Source organism: Galeopterus variegatus, unplaced genomic scaffold, assembly GCF_000696425.1.
Source record: "Galeopterus variegatus unplaced genomic scaffold, G_variegatus-3.0.2 Scaffold1937, whole genome shotgun sequence".
NCBI classification, from domain to species: Eukaryota; Metazoa; Chordata; class Mammalia; order Dermoptera; family Cynocephalidae; genus Galeopterus; species Galeopterus variegatus.
Window position 1 is genome coordinate 60,932 of NW_007728048.1, and position 17,549 is coordinate 78,480.

Consider the following 17,549-nt stretch of genomic DNA (forward strand, 5'->3'; position numbering starts at 1 on the left):
TCAAGACTAAACATTAATTGTAAAGATCCTGCTGCTTTAATTATACCCTAATATGCCATTCTTCAGACAAGTGATAAGATTTTTATGGCTTATATTAAATACTAGTCTTCAAGTTCAGCTTTGCAAATTATGATCTCCCCTTTTACGCTGTCAGCTAAATCTCTGTAAGGAGTATTTTCCCAATTAACCTTATCACTGCTACTAGTAGACTTCACAACTGCTGTTTATAACCAACTGCTTAGTTACACATTTTTTTATGTTCATGATTGTCAATAAGTTAGTTAATTAAATAATCACTAGTCCATGAAACAAAAGATTATGTCTCCTCTTCCCCCTTCTCTGCCACTCCCTTACACCCCCCACTGCAACTTCTCTGGTTTATCTTTTTAAGGATGCAAGCAGTTCAATTTTAGAACATTTAATATAAAGTTCATGTTTGCAATCAGGTAAAAATTTCTAGTGGAAAATTAATTAAGCATTCTTTTTACATTAAATAGAATAGGAACATGTTTGGAAATATTTACTCAATCTTCAAGACTGTGAAAATAACATTTCTAAGAGCAAATAAGACATTTTAGAAACTTTAACTATCTGGGCCGGCCCGGTGGCGCACTCGGTAGAGTGCGGCGCTTGGGAGCGCGGTGGCGCTCCTCACATAACACTTCAACGACAAATTTCATTTAACAAAGAGCAAAATCAAGCTGGTAGCAGTTATTAACATTCAGACAAGTCCTGGGGGCCGGCTCGGTGGCGCATTGTCGCCGCTTGGGAGCGCGGTTGCGCTCCCGCCGAGGGTTCAGATCCCATATAGAGACCGGTCCGCTCACTGGTTGAGCGCGGTGCGGACACGACACCGAGGGTTGCGATCCCATTGCCGGTCACGAAAAAAGACAAAAAGGAAAAAAAAAAAGGAAAATTTAACTATCTCAGGGTATTCATAGACCACACATGCTGAATACACTAAATAACTCATACATTTCTGCAACTGAAACAAATTTTGATTTAAAAAATTCCTACTGCAATTTTAATGAAAAAGGAGAATACAGCAGTAGTAAGACTTTCCATTTGACTTGATCATTTCCGTGGACAAGATTTTAAGGTTTAATAAGATGACTGAATAGGGCTTGGAACTTAGAAACATTTGACAAAACATTAGTGAAATGCAGATAAGTAGACACAAAATTACAAGTAGATACAAAAAAATAAGTTCTACTGGTGTACAGTTGACTCAGGAATCTATAATTAACAATAATTTACTGCATGTTATCAAACGACTAGAAGAAATCAAATGTGCACATCACAAAGTAATAAGTTATGCAACGATGAATATGCTAATTACCTTGATTAGATCATCACACACTGTATACATGTATTGAAATAGAACTGTACTCCACAAATATGTACAATCAATAACTTTCAATAAAAAATTAATAATAAAAAAAATCAAGTGTAGCTTTCCTAATAGCATGGCGTGGAAGGCTTCTAGAGCTCCATGAAGCCAAAAGTGCAAGAAAGAGGAACAATGAATTGAATAGTTTTAATGCCTTCTTGTCTTGGAGACTGACTTTTTTGTTGATGTGAAGCGGTGGTGGGAGGGTGCACACAAATTGGAATATAGCCTACATGTGTCAGTTCTAACCAGAAAATGGTGGGGATTGTATTAAAAAGTAAAAAAATTTGATAAGTAACTTCTATATGAGCTTTTTAAAAATTTTTTAACATAACATAAAATTACAAAAAAGTTATTTTTTAACATAACATAAAATGGCTATCCCATGAGAAATAGTATGCAATTTAATTTGTGGTGGGGATTCATTTATGTGGCACATGCTGTTCTATACCCACTCTAATTTTGTAGTGACACCAAACCAAATCCATTAAGACAGTGTTGCAGAAAATATGTATGTTTATACACACATACATATTTCTTTCAAGGAGAAAGATGAAGATTTGAATCTTCAGTGATTTTTGGTTAAGACAATTCCTACCCTGAAGATTTAAATTAAACATAAAAGAGAAAAAAAGCACATTTGAAAGATTTCCCCTCTTGCATGACACTTTCCCCTTCTCTGAACTATTATTAGCAGACAAGCATATGAAAAGAAGTTAACAAGTTTTCTTATTTCACATTTCCAGCAGGTGAATTTATCTTGACAATTTTTAAAAAGGTCTTTCTTATATATTAAGAATTTTATTACAGCCAGTTCTTGATTATTCAAAGGATAATTGTCTACTTCGTGAAACGTTAGACCACTTTTACCTTCTTTTTCTATTTGTTGTGTGCTTGTTTGGTTTGAAGACATTAAACTCAAAATGAGAACATTCCCAGATCTTCTCTGATCAGGAAATCTCTGAAGTGGACCAATTTTGCGGCACCCCAGGAATCTGAGGTGATCTGAGTCAAGCAAGGTCTGTCTTGACATAAGTGCCTGTACTGCTCTAGAGAAAGGCTGACGGGATGAATGTGCCAGGGTGCTCCTATAGAGGCCCTGTCTCGCTCCTGTCATTGGTGATGAATCAGCACCAGGAGTGATAGGAACCAGAGTCCTCCCTGAGCTGTAATGAAATGAAGCTATACCCCTCTGTCTGCCCTAACGCAGAACTAAGAGTCTAGGCTGCCTTGCTTTGCCTTGAAATTCCATTCAAAGTTAATTTTTCTGTTTGAGTCCCAGTGCAAAATGAACTAGATCTTACACTGACAGAACTACTGAATATTAAAAAGAGGTCTTTAATTTGAAGACCCTCCAGGGATAAAGGCATTTCCAAGACAGAATCTGAATGGTTTCTAGAAATGCATTACAAAAAGGATTGACTTCATGGGTTCCCTGGAGCTAATCATTAAGCAGGTTCTGGTCTGGGTTTAGTTAATCATTTCCCTAGCTGGAAAACAAATTAGTCTAGACTTTGAGCTAAATGATTTTATGCTGCATACACATGTCTTACTTAATATCTATCTGTTACATAATGACAACCTTTTCTAATTATTTTATATAATTCATTTTCATATTATGTACCAAATCAAATTCCTGATAAAGTTCTACTCCAAAAATAGAAACCACTAAAATACTAGAAGAAAATGTTAGGTAACTTAACATAACTCTTTCTAGGCATAAAACTAATGGAGAAAGGTACAAGTATAATCAAACTTTAGAATCAAAGGATATAGTTTCTTTAAGGTTGGTTTTTTAAGCAATGATAATACCTTGAAGAATTTTTCATAATTTCCAATCTAACTGGTAACAGAATTCAAGAAAAAAAGGGACTTAGGACAGACTCTGAGATATAAAAAGAGTGGTTTAGAATAATGCTGAAATTGTCTTCCCTCTTGATTCTGGACCACACTTAGAGATAAAGGGCTGGACTGAGTATACCCAAAGAACTGAGGCACCTGGAGAAGCCTGCTTTTCTGTTAGTTAGAATACCTCTGGAAGTGCTGAATCAGTTGTGTACCATTCTACATGCAAAAACACCTTACAAAAAAATGAGTTCATTTATGTGATAAGGGAGATAGAGCTCAAAGACATCCAGGCCTTCCCAGAAAAAGGAAAAATATATCTTTGTCATATTAAGTCATAGTTATTTATTAGACCATTCATTCATATATTAATTTATGCATATTTCTAAGATATTACTATTAGTGAACATGCAAAACCTTTTTTTCCTGTTTGATCAAAAATAGGTAGGTAAATACAATTTCATATAATTCAACCTAATATAATTGAGTTTTCAACTTTCTGAACTCCTTGGAGGCTTCCGGAATAAAGAACACATAGAATAGGACATAGAATAAGACCAGCATGCAGAATTGCCAAGAGAATAGGATCTGTGAAAAGTTGGCTCTTGGAACCTTAAATCACTTAAGATGCTGATGCTCAGGTAAGTCTTCAAGTCAATATAACTTTATAGAGATATATTTAAGGGACTTTTCAAAAGTACTTAGGACTGAAATCAAAGTACTCAGTAATAAGATAAATGGTTTTAGCAACAAATGGGAATATCGTAAAAGACACAAAACTACTTAATATGATTTGTACTGATTAAAATTTTCCCATTAAAGTGAAAAAAAGCACACAGATGCATTTATTTTCAATAAATCAATAACTCTAACAGCTGTGCTTCTTTAGGGGTGTTGTAAATTGGTTGTACAATGCAGGTTGGGAACAATAGAAAAATATTAAAAAATTATTTAGGAATACACCTTACCTATCTGATTTCTGCCTGAAGAATAGAATGCATTGACTACAGCTGCTCCGCTTATCCACCTACAGAAAACATAAGAACATGTTACAAATGACACTGCATTATCTGATTCAATCCGCTTACCACAAAGAAAGCATTATTACTATTCCTAGATGAAGCTTAACTTTCTGTTTAAAACATGATCAACAAATTAAAATTAGCTCACTAGAAGACAGCTCATTCAAAAGTATTTCTATTTCTTGAAAATCCAGCTTATATCCAGGTCTGCAATCTGTTTTTTCATTTGCATGAATTTTTATGGAGGCACCTGACAGTGCAAAACCTATTAAAATACATCTTTTTAGAAACTGTCAGATTAGATTCAAATGTACTTAGCTTTATGCTCCCAGTATTCATTAATCATGCCAACAATTCTAGATCAGTTGACAGAATATTGAAATACAGGTTGTTAAAGCTTCAAATTCAAGTATATTAAAAAATTTTTAATTCCTGATTTAAAAAAAACTTTTTGGGAACTAAGATATATCCAGGTAGTTAGTTTGGAGTAATGTACCTCTGATTATTGCCATTTAAAACTATTTTTTAAAAATGCAACATTCCAGTTAATTGAGCAAAGGTACATTTTTGTATGACCATAAAATGAAATCCAGGTGGTTCTTTTATTTTATTTTTTTCCCAAAAGATGATGGGTAAGGGGAATCTTAACCCTTGACTTGATGTTGTCAGCACCACACTCTCCCAAGTGTGTTAACCAGCCATCCCTATATAGGGATCTGAACCTGTGGCCTTGGTGTTATCAGCACCACACTCTCCCAAGTAAGCCATGGGCTGGCCCTCAGGTGGTTCTTAAGTAGAGTTATTTGTCTGCCTGTCTACACCACAATTTAGGCTATGTATAGAATCTAGAGGTTTTACAAAGTACAGTCTCTAATTTCAGGAGACTGTAGTACAGGAGATAAGAAAGATGCATAAATAACTATACTATAAAACTGAATGAGAAAATGGAAAAAATAGTTTCCACATGATAATTTGAGCGCTGAAATTTAGGAGCCAATGCTCCTATGTCTTTCTTCTTAGATGTTATGATGACTGTATATCAATAATCGTGTGTTAAGCACTACTGTGCAACAGGAGTAATATTTCCATCTTAATAGACCATTACACATATCATTACATACTCATTAAAAAACGGATAAGCTTGACTTTAGACAACCTCTTAAATGTCAGCACATGTGCATACAATTACAACAATCATATATTTATTATCTAATGGCTTCATTATAGTTATCTTACTTTCAGAGCAACAGTTAGTGTGACAATTATTACCCTACTCACAGAAGTTTACAGTAATTATTACAACGGAGTTAAGTCAGAACTGTTTCTTGACCCTGCTTTGCCAGGTAAGCAGTACAAAGTCAGCTGCCTAAATCAGCGGTTTTGCTACAATGTCAGAAACTACTGTGGGATGTCAGATTTGAGTCCTATTTGATCTCTTAAAAATAACTGGCAGAGGGCCAAATATCAAATGTCTGATAAATTGTGAGTAAGTATGAGGTTTTTTTTCCAATAACATAACTAAGACTTTTCAGGTAGAGGACTTAGGACTTTCTTTTTTAAAATACAGTTAGTATTTCTGTGACTTTTTCTTTAAAGAGAAAAAAAGCTTGCAGATGGGGAAGAATGTTTGATCAATGTGTTTTAAACAGAGAAAAACATTTTTAAACAGAATGTGTGACTGATATTATTCCTCCCTAATTTCATCACAGCTGAGTCATCAATATATTAATATTTCTTTCAGGTAGAGTTTTACCAGAATATAATTTTATTTAATTTAAATAAATACCACTTGCTTCCCACATGATTTGTGGTGACTCACAAGAAAAACATAATTGTAAACTCGGGGATTTTTTTTTTTTTTTTAAAGATGACTGATAAGGGGATCTCAACCCTTGACTTGGTGTTGTCAGCACCACGCTCAGCCAGTGAGCAACTGGCCATCCCTATGTAGGATACGAAGCTGTGGCCTTGGTGTTATCAGCACTGCACTCTCCCGAGTGAGCCATGGGCCGGCCTTAAACTCAGCGATGTTAAACTTGGGGATGTTAAACTAAAATTGAGAGATCAGAACTACATACAACAAGTGTATTTTGTTTGTGTGACTAACAAATATTATAAAATATTTATATAAACAAAAATCATGATCAGGAAAAGTAACATATTAGTACTACGTTTATATATATTCACAGTTACTGTGAATCAGGTTCAAATATGGTTCCAAGTTGCCTGGCAAGAAGGTTAAAAAGGAAAATGTGCTCCTGAAGAGAAACATTGTTCCTTGCATGATTTGAAAAAGGTATTTCTGATGTGTCCTTAACACTTTGATAGCAAATATGGCAGCAAATTTATATATAAATGTCTTATAATTACTAACATTTTAATTGTTATAAAAGTTAATTTAACATGTTTCTAGGTCTTATTGGTTTTAAGGTTGTTTCTCAGTTATGAACTCCTGATTTAGTGACAGTAAACTCTGCATGGACTTTTATGGGTAATTACAAATAATACTTGAAAAGTGTTTGGCTCTGGACTAGTCAAAAATCCTAATAATAACATAGAAAAGGTGCAAATTCAAATTGTTTTTAAATTACGTGTTATTACAGAGGAGAGGACCTAGATATATAAAACTAACGTTTCAAACAACAATAGATCTCAAAAGTACATGTATTACCTGTCTTGTGTTTATTGCTTTTGTAAAAATAAATGTCATACCCTCTGTTTTAGTGTTTTTCAGCTCTTCTATTACATTACTTTGAAGTGTTTACGATTGCATTTTGATTCAGGTTTGTAACTTTCTGGCAGAAACACTTTTACATATTAAAATGTCCACTGTGAATTACACCTTCAAGAAAATAGGTAACTATTTATGACCACAGAACACTCAAATAAAATTAGAATTATGGTGGCTGTGTTTACAGAGCACTAGTGTATACTATTCACCTTTTCTTCCTTGAGATCTTCATGATGTATCCTCAGACCACCTTCGGGAATTCAGATTCAAAAGCACAGGACGTTTTATCCCTGGTAATGATCAAAACTTGAAGTACTGTGCTTAGATTATCACATCTCTTTTTGTCTTTTTTTTTTTTTTTGATGGCTGGCCAGTCCAGGGATGCAAATCCTTGACCTTGGTGTTACAACACCGTGCTCTAACCAACCAAGCTAACCAGCCAGCCCCAGATTATCACATCTTAAAATAAGATGTGACAACAGCTACAGACTCAATGTCTAAAATTGTGGTCAATCATGAAATATCCCACCATGTTAATGTAAAAGCTAAATTAAAAGGGTAAATAAAATATTTTTCAAATTAAGTGGTGATGTAACAAATAACATAAGTTCCTTTGATTTGGGTGCACTCTCCATAAATGGAGAAGCTTCTATTTGTGGAACACAAACTAATTTAACCCTGAATGGCAGCACAGAGAAGAGAAAATGGCACATACAGAAGAGAAAATCAGATGGTGGTGATATTTTCTCTAAAATAAGGGACAGTGTAGGTTACCTTAAAGCGTGCAGGCAAGACACCCACTGCCTCCACGGGCAGTATCAGACCTGAGAGATGAAGCGAAAGCTCCCTGTCCTTCCGTTTCTCTTCCTGTCTCCAGTGTCTGTACGTGCATGAGTTGGGGGCAAGGTTGGGGTTGGGGTGCAATACAAGGTGAAGAGTGAGAAATCAGGAGGGAAGAAACTTTATTTTTAAATTCTGAGATGTAATTTTGCTGGGTGAGCTTATTTTTGTCTTGGGGCATTCAACAGTAGAACAAAGAGAGGCCACTATAAGCACACTGACCCTCAAAGCTGAACTAACAACAGTGGTGTGAAACATAACTGAAATTCACCTGAGAGAGGGACCAGGTGTTTCTCCTCCATCTCTTATTACCCTGAAGAAGCTAAGTGGTGATGAAACAAAAGCACACAAACATCACTTTTATAGCAGGAAAGAAAAGCAGAAGTCGACAGCCTGATCCTATAGGCTTTTGGATATAATAGCCCCACTGGATTGCAAAAGCACCTGGAATAAAATTTCTCTTTTACCCTCTCTTGTGTAACTTTAAAACTTAAAACAACAAAATTGTTAACATCTCTTTCCTTGCAAGTGTTCAATTTCTCGGCATCTAGTAGTCTTAAAGCAACTCCTTTGAAATCAGCAGTGCAATACAATAGTTTTTCAGTCTTCCCCCTCTGAAAACAAAACAAAACAAAACAAAACCCTTCCTTGGGTGCTAATTAAAAAGCAGAAATGTTTTTGCAGATGAAATGTGTTTTGCTTACAACCCCAAGTGGAAAACTGCAAAGACTTTGTTGGCTTAATGGGAACAGAAAAGATAGAAATCTGACATTTTCATCTATTACAACATGTGCCCAACATGAACATATCATGGCAGAGACTGCCATGGGAACTTAGAGTGATTTGTTCCAATTTATTCTATCTCTTATTCAGTCTTTCTGGCTGAATAATACTTGCTGAGTCGAATAACCTTTTTTTACAAATCTTCTCCATCTACACTAATGGAGATTCAATTCTCCAGCATTCTGCATGCACACCCTGGACAGATTCTATCAATTCCCCACCTCTGTGCCGTCACACTCACCAGATAAAACCTGCATAGCTATTTTTTTTTTTTTTGATATCCAAGTTGAACAATACGAGACTTAATTAAAAAGATTAGTCCTAGAAACATCAGTGAAGAGGAAAAATCATAAGAAATATTTTAGAAAGAAGTGAGGTACTTTCCTACCTCTCAAGAAAATGTTCTTTTTTTCTTGGGGCCCTTGATATAGAGAAGCCAAAGAGCAAAACGTCCTGGCTCTTATCAAAACTTCACCAGAAGGGCCATAGAATTTTAGAGCTGGAAAGAACCTTAGACACATCAGACAGTCTAGGCAGCCTGCTCATTTGATAAATAAGGAAGTCACATGGCTTTTAAAAGGCCACAGGTAGTAACTGGCAGAACCCGGACACTAAAAGAGTATTAGTGACTCATTGCAGTGGCGAAAGTATGGTGTCACTTCACAGGGTGCCAACTTCCTTGTCATTTTTGGTGGTGCTGGCCTTTCAGGAAGAACCACAGAGTCACAGGTGTGGCGATGTCAGCCTCAGGGGCTCCACTCGTTTTACGGGCTTACCACTATGCAGTGAGCCCAGATTAGAAAAAAACAGCAGGCTCGAAGCAACCTAGACGCAGACAGAAATGAGCCAGTTTTTTTTGTTTTGTTTTTAGTGAATCTTCTGTTCACCTCAACATTCATTTAAATGTTGACATGTTGTTTTTACAGTATGTATTACTAATAAGTAAAGGTTTAATTGTGGTTTTAAAAAAAGTGTTGTCCTAGCACCAACCAAACGCTGCCTTTCATCGGATCTAACTGGTACTCACTGGCCTCTTTCAGAGCTTGCAGGCTCCTGAGAGAAGGGCAGTATCTCATTCACCTCTTCATCCTCCACTGTGTTTCGCACAGTGCTTTGCATTTAGTAGCTGCTCAATAAATGTTTATTGAGTTGGCCCTTGTAAATGTCAGTGTGTTTTTATTTTGATGCATAATAGCAGGAGAGACGAAGCAATGAAATAAGGCTTTGTAGTTTATGAAAAGTGACTTCAGAGCTCAACAGTCATGATTCACAAACACTGGCACTACGTGTCACAATTATATCACAGAAAATACCGCCCCAAGAAACTAACAAAATAACAGAGTCTAAAAACAGCAAAGGGGATTCATTTTGTTTTGTTCTTTTACATTTTTTTCATTAGAGGTTTATGTATGTTCTATGAACTCTAAGTAAATAACTATGGTTCTAGAAGTAAATAATTTTAGATATATTACTAAGTAATTATGCCAATGGATATTATATTCCCAGTTCAGCACTATTTCTATCTGACAACATGACATGTTCAAAATTCTTTACAAAATGGCAGCAAATTGCCAGAAGACATAATGTTTGAGATAATTTTGGAAACACACAGTAGGCACTCAGAAACCACATGAACCAAGAGCTTTTTCCTTTGCAGGTGCCAGCCGCTCATATGGGCAGAGGGAGGTTCTTTTAGCCCAATGATTGACTTGGGTGTATCACATGCAGACTTCCTTAATTTTCTGAATTTGTTAAACTGAGAGAGAGCAAAGATAATGTTGCATATCTTCACCAACCATGACGGTGAAATGCCTGGATATGACCATTTTTATTTTAGCAGCTGAATCAGCTTAATCAGCATTATTACAAACTGGCTATTTCATCATTTGTTCCCTCCAAATACATTTATAAAAGGTCTATATTCTGTTAATCAGTGTTCAAGCTCTGGTGACACAAATACATGGTTTCTGCTTTCAACCAGGGCTAGTCCATCTAGATATAATAAAATGTACTGGAACTTTGATTAAAATGTGCAAGGAATAGTGCAGGCAGAAGGTGAAGAGAAACATGCAAAAGGGTGCATGAGTAAGGAGGTGACATTGAGTTAAACCTTGTGTAGGTTTCTGTTAGATAAACAGAAACAGAAAGTGTGGTCCAAGGTAGGAGAGAAAGAAGGGGAAAAACAGAGGAATGACGTGGAAGTAATTCATGGCTGGAGCTCTGGGCAACTGGGAGGAGAGAGGGTTGGGTGAATTTAAAGGAATTCAGAGCTAATGGGAGTGTAAAGAGCCTCCGACCTCTTTTAAAAGAGTCCATGCTTCATGAGATAGGCAACAGGAATACGATGGAGGGTTTTCATCAGAAAATAACATGACTCAATTTTTGTTTTCAAAAAATCTCTAGGGCAGTAATGTAGAGGATAAACTGAATGTGTGATAATTAATTGGTGATAAAAATTAAAAATATATATTAAAATAACTCTGGTGAACAATTAGAAATGTCCGAATTAAGGATGTGACAATGGCGATGGTAAGAGAGAGATTCCCCCCCCCCATTCCTATATAATATTTAATTAGCAGCTGGTGGGTATAGACCATTTTGGGGGATGGAGATTTGAATTAGCACTGTGGATGTCAGGAATGAGAGAAAGGCATCTGTCTAGAATGACTAAAATGAGTCCCTGGTTTCTGTCTTGGTAGCAATAAGATGGAGGTTGTCAGAAAATGGGCAGATACGGGGAGAAAAGATCATTAATTTTGCCTAAATGGCAAATGCTGTGTTTGTAGGGGGTCAATGGGACATCTACATGCAGGTGTTTCATAAGCAGCTAGATGTGTGGGTCTGGAGCTCAGCAAATGGAGCTGGGCCAGACACAAATATTCAGGTGTCATAACAATGGTAGGAGATGTCAAGAAGTGTGAGTTTGCACAGTGATTGCACGTGGAGTGGTAAAAATAAATGTTGAGAAGTTTACTATTTGGTTAATTGAATTCATTTAAATTAATTGCTGCCTTGACAATTTAATGCTGCATCATTTCTCTAAAGTACCTACAACATAACCTTATAATAATAATAATCAGTAGTCTCATCTCTAGCCCCTCAATTTTGGATATGGACATGTATTTCTCCTGCAAGACGTTGGGAGTGAGGATCTTGAGCATCTGAACATGCAATTCTCTGAGACGTAACTATAGGCCATGTGAACAAAACAGAAGATACAGATACCACCTGTCTGAAATACATAGTGAGGACTTGAACTTGGTGCTACATAAAAAAGGAAAGAAAATAGGGTAGTAACTTTATTACTATTAAGCAGGTGAAAAATAAGTCAGAACTTCTCACTGAAGAAATCTCAATAAAATAAGAGGAACTTAATATGTTGTATCTCCTATAGGGCTCAGTCCTAATGATTTGATGAAGTTACTGTCAGAGTGTTTCCAGTTATTTCGGAAGACAAAAAATAAATTTCAAAATTAAATTGTCAAATTAAAGACATTACATTGTGAAAAATGCCATAAAATTAAATATGAACAAGAATTATTTAATAAAAAAAGCAACTAACACTAACTCAGCTGTTCTCACTTGGGGAGTGGTATTTAAAAAGAACACCAGTATCTGGGTCTCAGCCACAGAGCAATTACATCACAATCTAGGGTGCATGAACTGGGGTGTCAGTATTATTTTTAATGTTCCAGTGGGGATTCCCGTATGCAGCCAGAGTTTTGAACCTTTGTATTTCGTATTCAGGTGGAAGATGGGAAAGGAAGAAATGCTATCACTGCATAGTAGAGAAGACCTTAGAAGTTGGACTGCACATGTGTCTATCAGAAGCTCATGGAAAGAACACCAAAAATTACTACTGATGCATGCATACTATTGACCAAACATTCATTAAAATATCATATGTAATTTTGGCTTTTGATTGCTTACTTTAAAGAGAGAAGAGTTCAGAGAAAATCAACACATATAGTGAAAGAGAATGAACTGCAAACTCTACTATAAAATGATCATAAAACTGAAACTACATTAACTTCAAAAGAAAGCACTGATTAAGAATCTATTTCAATTAATTGCTGCCTTAATTTAATGTATCATCATTTCTCTAAAGTACCTACCATATAATCCTACAATAGTTTCATCTCTTTACCCTTAATTTTGGGTATGCACACACATCTCTCCTGCAAAATCCTGGGAGTGAGACTTGAGCATCTGAAAATGTAATTCTAAGAGATGTAACAATAATAATTAAATAATTCAACAAATTTTTTTTTAAATTATGAAGAAATCTTCTGTTGTCTTATAGGTTCAGGTTATTTTAGCCATTTCAGAAAGAACATTTCACAATATTTGCCTGCAGATATTTTGCAGTGCTAACAATGATTAAACCTAAGTATATGTATTTTTAAAGAAATAATATTCACACTTATAAGAAACTTCTCCGATTATAAATTTACCCAGAGTATTCTTTTTGATAACTTTTTATGAGTTTCTAGAGACAGGATTTGATAACTTGACTATACAACCAGCTACATGTATCTACTCTTTCTTCTTTCCCATATGGAACACTAAACATACTTTGATATTTGCAGCCCCATTTTTAGCACCAGACAACACAATATTTGCTCCAGTATAAGCCCAGAAGTCAGCAAGAGTCAGTCTCTCTTTCAGGACACCACAGTGTTGCAAGAGTACAAAATGTTGGGCAGAACTGAAGTGCATCAGCATTTCTGTGAGTAATTTTGTCCAACCCCTACCTGGTTTACTGAGAACAGAATAGTCTTGTCATCAACAGTCCCACTGCACTTTGTACCTTTCTTGGCACATCATTTCCTTCCTTGTGGTACAGTTTATTACATCATGTCTTGTCTACCTTCTGCTGTTGGAATGTAGGTAATCAATGTTCACCTTTGATTCTCCCAGTACCCAGTGATACCTGGACTTAGTCTGTGTTCCAAACTATTAGTTAAATAAATAAATGAATGCATGAATGAACCAAGCACTGCTTTGGCGTGTTATTGTGTTAGTTACCACACAAATCAAGTTAGTATATTAACTTTTCACTTGTTCATTCATTCATTAACCCAGTTTTAACTGAGAACCTTCTCTGTGCTGGATGCTGAGACTTTTGGTCAAAAGTAATAGCCTGTTTTCTAGGGGCTAAGAGCTCAGGGAAAAAAAAAAAAATCTACATAAGCAGTTCTAAGGATTATGTGCACAAACACACATGCTGATAAATGTTAGTGAATGTATTTAATTGAAAAATCAACACTAAACTAATAGTTAACATGAAGTACTGATATCACTAACAAGCAGAGATTAAGAACATTTGAAGTCTATGAATGAAAGTGATTTGCGGCATCTCTATTTGGCTAATGCAGGGTTAATAAAAGTGTTACATGAACTAATCTAGGAAGGGAATGGAGTTGTGCAATGTTTGACTGATAGGAAAAAGATGGGGCTGTCAGCAGAAGAAAATTATGGATACAGAGTAATACCTAAGAGAGGCTTGAAAGAGGTATGGGTTTTTTAAGCTAAGGTGTTTTTGAGAACTTTGTCTGCAAACAAATTAGAGGGACAAGCAATGATGTAAGAAGAAACTAAAGAAATGAGGACACCTTCATGAAAAAAACATTTAAATCTGGTTTAATTCCTGACCATATCTGTAGTATAATATAACTAGATACTCTTAGAGGTTCTCAATAGAAAGAGGACATTATACTTTTTAACATTTTTCTAAGTCAGGCTCTTCTTCTCAATCCAGCAAAGAGGGGAGGGAAAAGCCCTCTTCTGAATGAACACATTAGAAATTGGAATATACATACTCATCCTTGTCCACCTTTTCTCGGAGCTTCTTTAGTTGTTTCCTTTGGCTGAATTTCAAATTTTGAATTATGTTCTCAAAGTATTCATCTTCTTTGTAGCTCAACTATATCATATAAAAGATTGTGGGAGAAATATTAAAACCAGTATCCTTAAAATTTTTGCTAATAAACATAGAGGATATTTCCTTAAGTTGTATCACTTAATAAAGTTAACAGAAAGCATAAAAAACTTGCCAAAAAAGGATTTAGTTCCAAGTTAGCCTAGCTCTATATGTACAGGTCAGCATTGCTCTAGACAAACCACAACTTCAGTCTATTCTTCTGCAATCAATCAGATGAAACTTAAGTATCATACAAGCCTCACGATGTTCATATTAATAACAAATGAGGATAACAGCACATTCTTATTTAGTACTACTATGTGCCAAGCAGTGTTCTAAATACTTTAAATGTATGTTACACTCATTTAATCCTTACAAGAATCCAATGAATTAAGGGCTGGTATCCTTATTTTAAAGCTGAGGAAACTGAGGTACAAACAGTTTAGTTACTTGCCCAAGTTTAAATAAGGGGTGGAACTGAAATGTGAACCCAAGGAGTTTGGCTTTGAATCTACGCTCTTAACAGGAGGGCCTCCGCGACTTCCAAGCTGCTGCCAGCTCATTCAGAAGAGAAAGTTGTTTCTACAAATGGAAAGGAAGGAGTGGGCACTTGGGCTTGGAAACCTGCATGGTAGGCTGGTAATCAGTGAATCAGGACCCAGTGTCATCTCTGGATCTGAGACCAGGGCATCAAGTTGTTGAGGTGACCACAAGGTTAGCAACAAGACCCTCAGTGGAGTCTGAAATGAGTGCTGTAATGACTTTAATCAACTCTCTTCTCTTTTAATTGTTACATTACCAGGGGAGAATAAAATAGTTTCCTGTTCTCAAGTACTAGTTTGTTGTTGTTGTTTTTTAAATAGAGAAGGCATGACCTAGTTTATCCAGTGGTGGAATAACTAGAAAATGGAAGGAAACCTGAAGCTTTGACTTTTCAGTCCTATAAAAGACATGGTAAGGAGTCTGAGGGCTGCCTGCTGTTTCCCATCTTGATGTCCAACCCCTGACGCTTTTTAATGGACACCACATTTTCCTTACTATTCTTAAAATGGCATATATGAACACCAAAAATAACAAAAACCAAATACAGTCCAGGCTAACGAAGCAAAAGGCTAAGACAAACATAATTCTGCCATCAGTGTTAAAGCCTTTCTATAATAAGACCTATGATTTTAGGCTACTTCACATAATTTCTGGCGCCCCATAGGTAGAAAGTACATTGCCACAAGCCCCAGGTATCCTTAGCCCAGAGTCTATTTATAGAGACTTACCTCCAGGTATTCATTATTCAGTTTGCTATCATTTGAAAGAATATCATCAGGATAGCCAATCCTTTCCTTAATTGCTAAAGCCTATGAAAATTATAATATTGAATGTGAATGATTATGTAACTTTCAAATACAAAAAATATAATTTGCCCATGACTAGCAATTAGATAACCTGATCAATATTGCTTACAAAAAGAGTATCTGACAACACTTAAACAGAGATCGTTGCAGTGGCTCTCTCTTGAAGTTCAAAAATAAACAAAAAAACAAGACTGAAATCTAGCTCCTAATGCTCTTTTCTTATAGGCTGCAGCTTTCCCCCAAAAAACCCAAATGAAAACTGGCAAAAGTCATTCCACATGTATTGCACTTTTGTGAATTCCAGGCTTAACCCACCCAGTGCCCCTTGACAGCTAGAACGAGATAGTCCTTCCGTGTGATTTAATTCCAAAAGAGAACTAGACCAGAGGTTGATTATCTTATTACAGTAGGTTTTTTATGAACTCCTTCTATACCAGTCCAAAGAATGTCTGTTCCTTCTGCCCCCGTAACTACAGAGGAAGAGTAAGGCTGCGTGTGAATGCTGGTCACAAAGCATGCTCACAGCTTGCACAGGACATGTTCCCCCTAGTTTTTATATAAAGACAAATGATCACAGTAGATTTAAACCTAAAATTTCCTTAGAAATATTACTCTTATTCTTATGTAAGATATTAAAAGTCCAAGCAAAATAGGAATAGTTTATAAAAAAGCTTCAACATCTCTTAACTATAGATCTTATAATACACAAATAATGCACCACTGTACATTTGCTTGAACAGAAATGTAGTAATTTTTCCTCTCTTGGTCACGTAAAAAACTAAATAGCATGTTTTCAAAGTTTAACTGGAATTTTGCATTACGAATTGAAGGGGACATTTTTAGCCATTGGCAGAGATCTTTAGGTACATTTTATAAAAGGAGAAAAATATGAAAAGTTGACATATTATCTTTTTATTCTTTCTTTTTCATACAAAACAAGACAGTTTTCCTCTTGTTTTCTGTCTCCTTTTAAAAGTAAAGAAAATGGCCAGTGCTGTCAAAATTTTAAATTGAAGATGGAAGGTGAGTGTTAGTTGTAGAGATAAAAGATGAAGTTCATAGAAAAAATATCTTTATCCATAAAAACTGTTTCTGGAAACATTTTATCTTGGAGGAGTCTGCAATTTTTTATGCAATGCTTGATTATACTTTTTCCTAAATGTTTTAAAAGTAAACCTTTTTCTATATAAAAATTTTCTTTGAGTTAGCCCTGCTTGCTCTTTACCTTTTCTTCAGCTTTCTTTTTTGTTTCAGCATCCATCCAAGTGAGGTCATCTAAAGTCTGAATAAAAACTTCTCGGATCTGCACAATCAAATCCTCAACCTCAAATCAAAACAACACAGCACAAATTGAAGACATTAATTCATTCTTTATAACACAAGTTTGAAAAAATAGAGCTACATGCTGTCTTTATGTGACTCATTTACATGCCAATAAGTGTAACTGTATAGACAAATTGTGATATGGATATAGGGGATCACTATATTTTTAAAGCAGTGTCGCTACTATCAACAGTCCTGACTAATTGGGTCTTAATATATACATTAATTTAAAAATTATCTTCAGAACGTAATGATTTCCATTATCATATAGGAAGAACTAACATAAAATATTAGTTATCGGGGGCCGGCCTGGTGGCGCACTGGAGAGTGTGCCGCTTGGGAG

General features: G+C 35.6%; 1 protein-coding gene across 3 annotated transcripts in view; it reads right to left on the minus strand.

The window, feature by feature from the left end:
* Nucleotides 1-17,549, minus strand: part of MME (membrane metallo-endopeptidase) — a 148,352-nt gene that overhangs the window by 20,280 nt on the left and 110,523 nt on the right. For all 3 annotated transcript variants that reach the window (XM_008579682.1, XM_008579684.1, XM_008579681.1), the window contains exons 14-17: nucleotides 17,109-17,207; nucleotides 15,806-15,886; nucleotides 14,434-14,537; nucleotides 4,204-4,262 (exon numbers count right to left, since the gene is read on the minus strand). In XM_008579682.1, coding sequence (XP_008577904.1) covers nucleotides 4,204-4,262; nucleotides 14,434-14,537; nucleotides 15,806-15,886; nucleotides 17,109-17,207 — 343 coding nt within the window. The remainder of the gene's footprint in view (nucleotides 1-4,203; nucleotides 4,263-14,433; nucleotides 14,538-15,805; nucleotides 15,887-17,108; nucleotides 17,208-17,549) is intronic.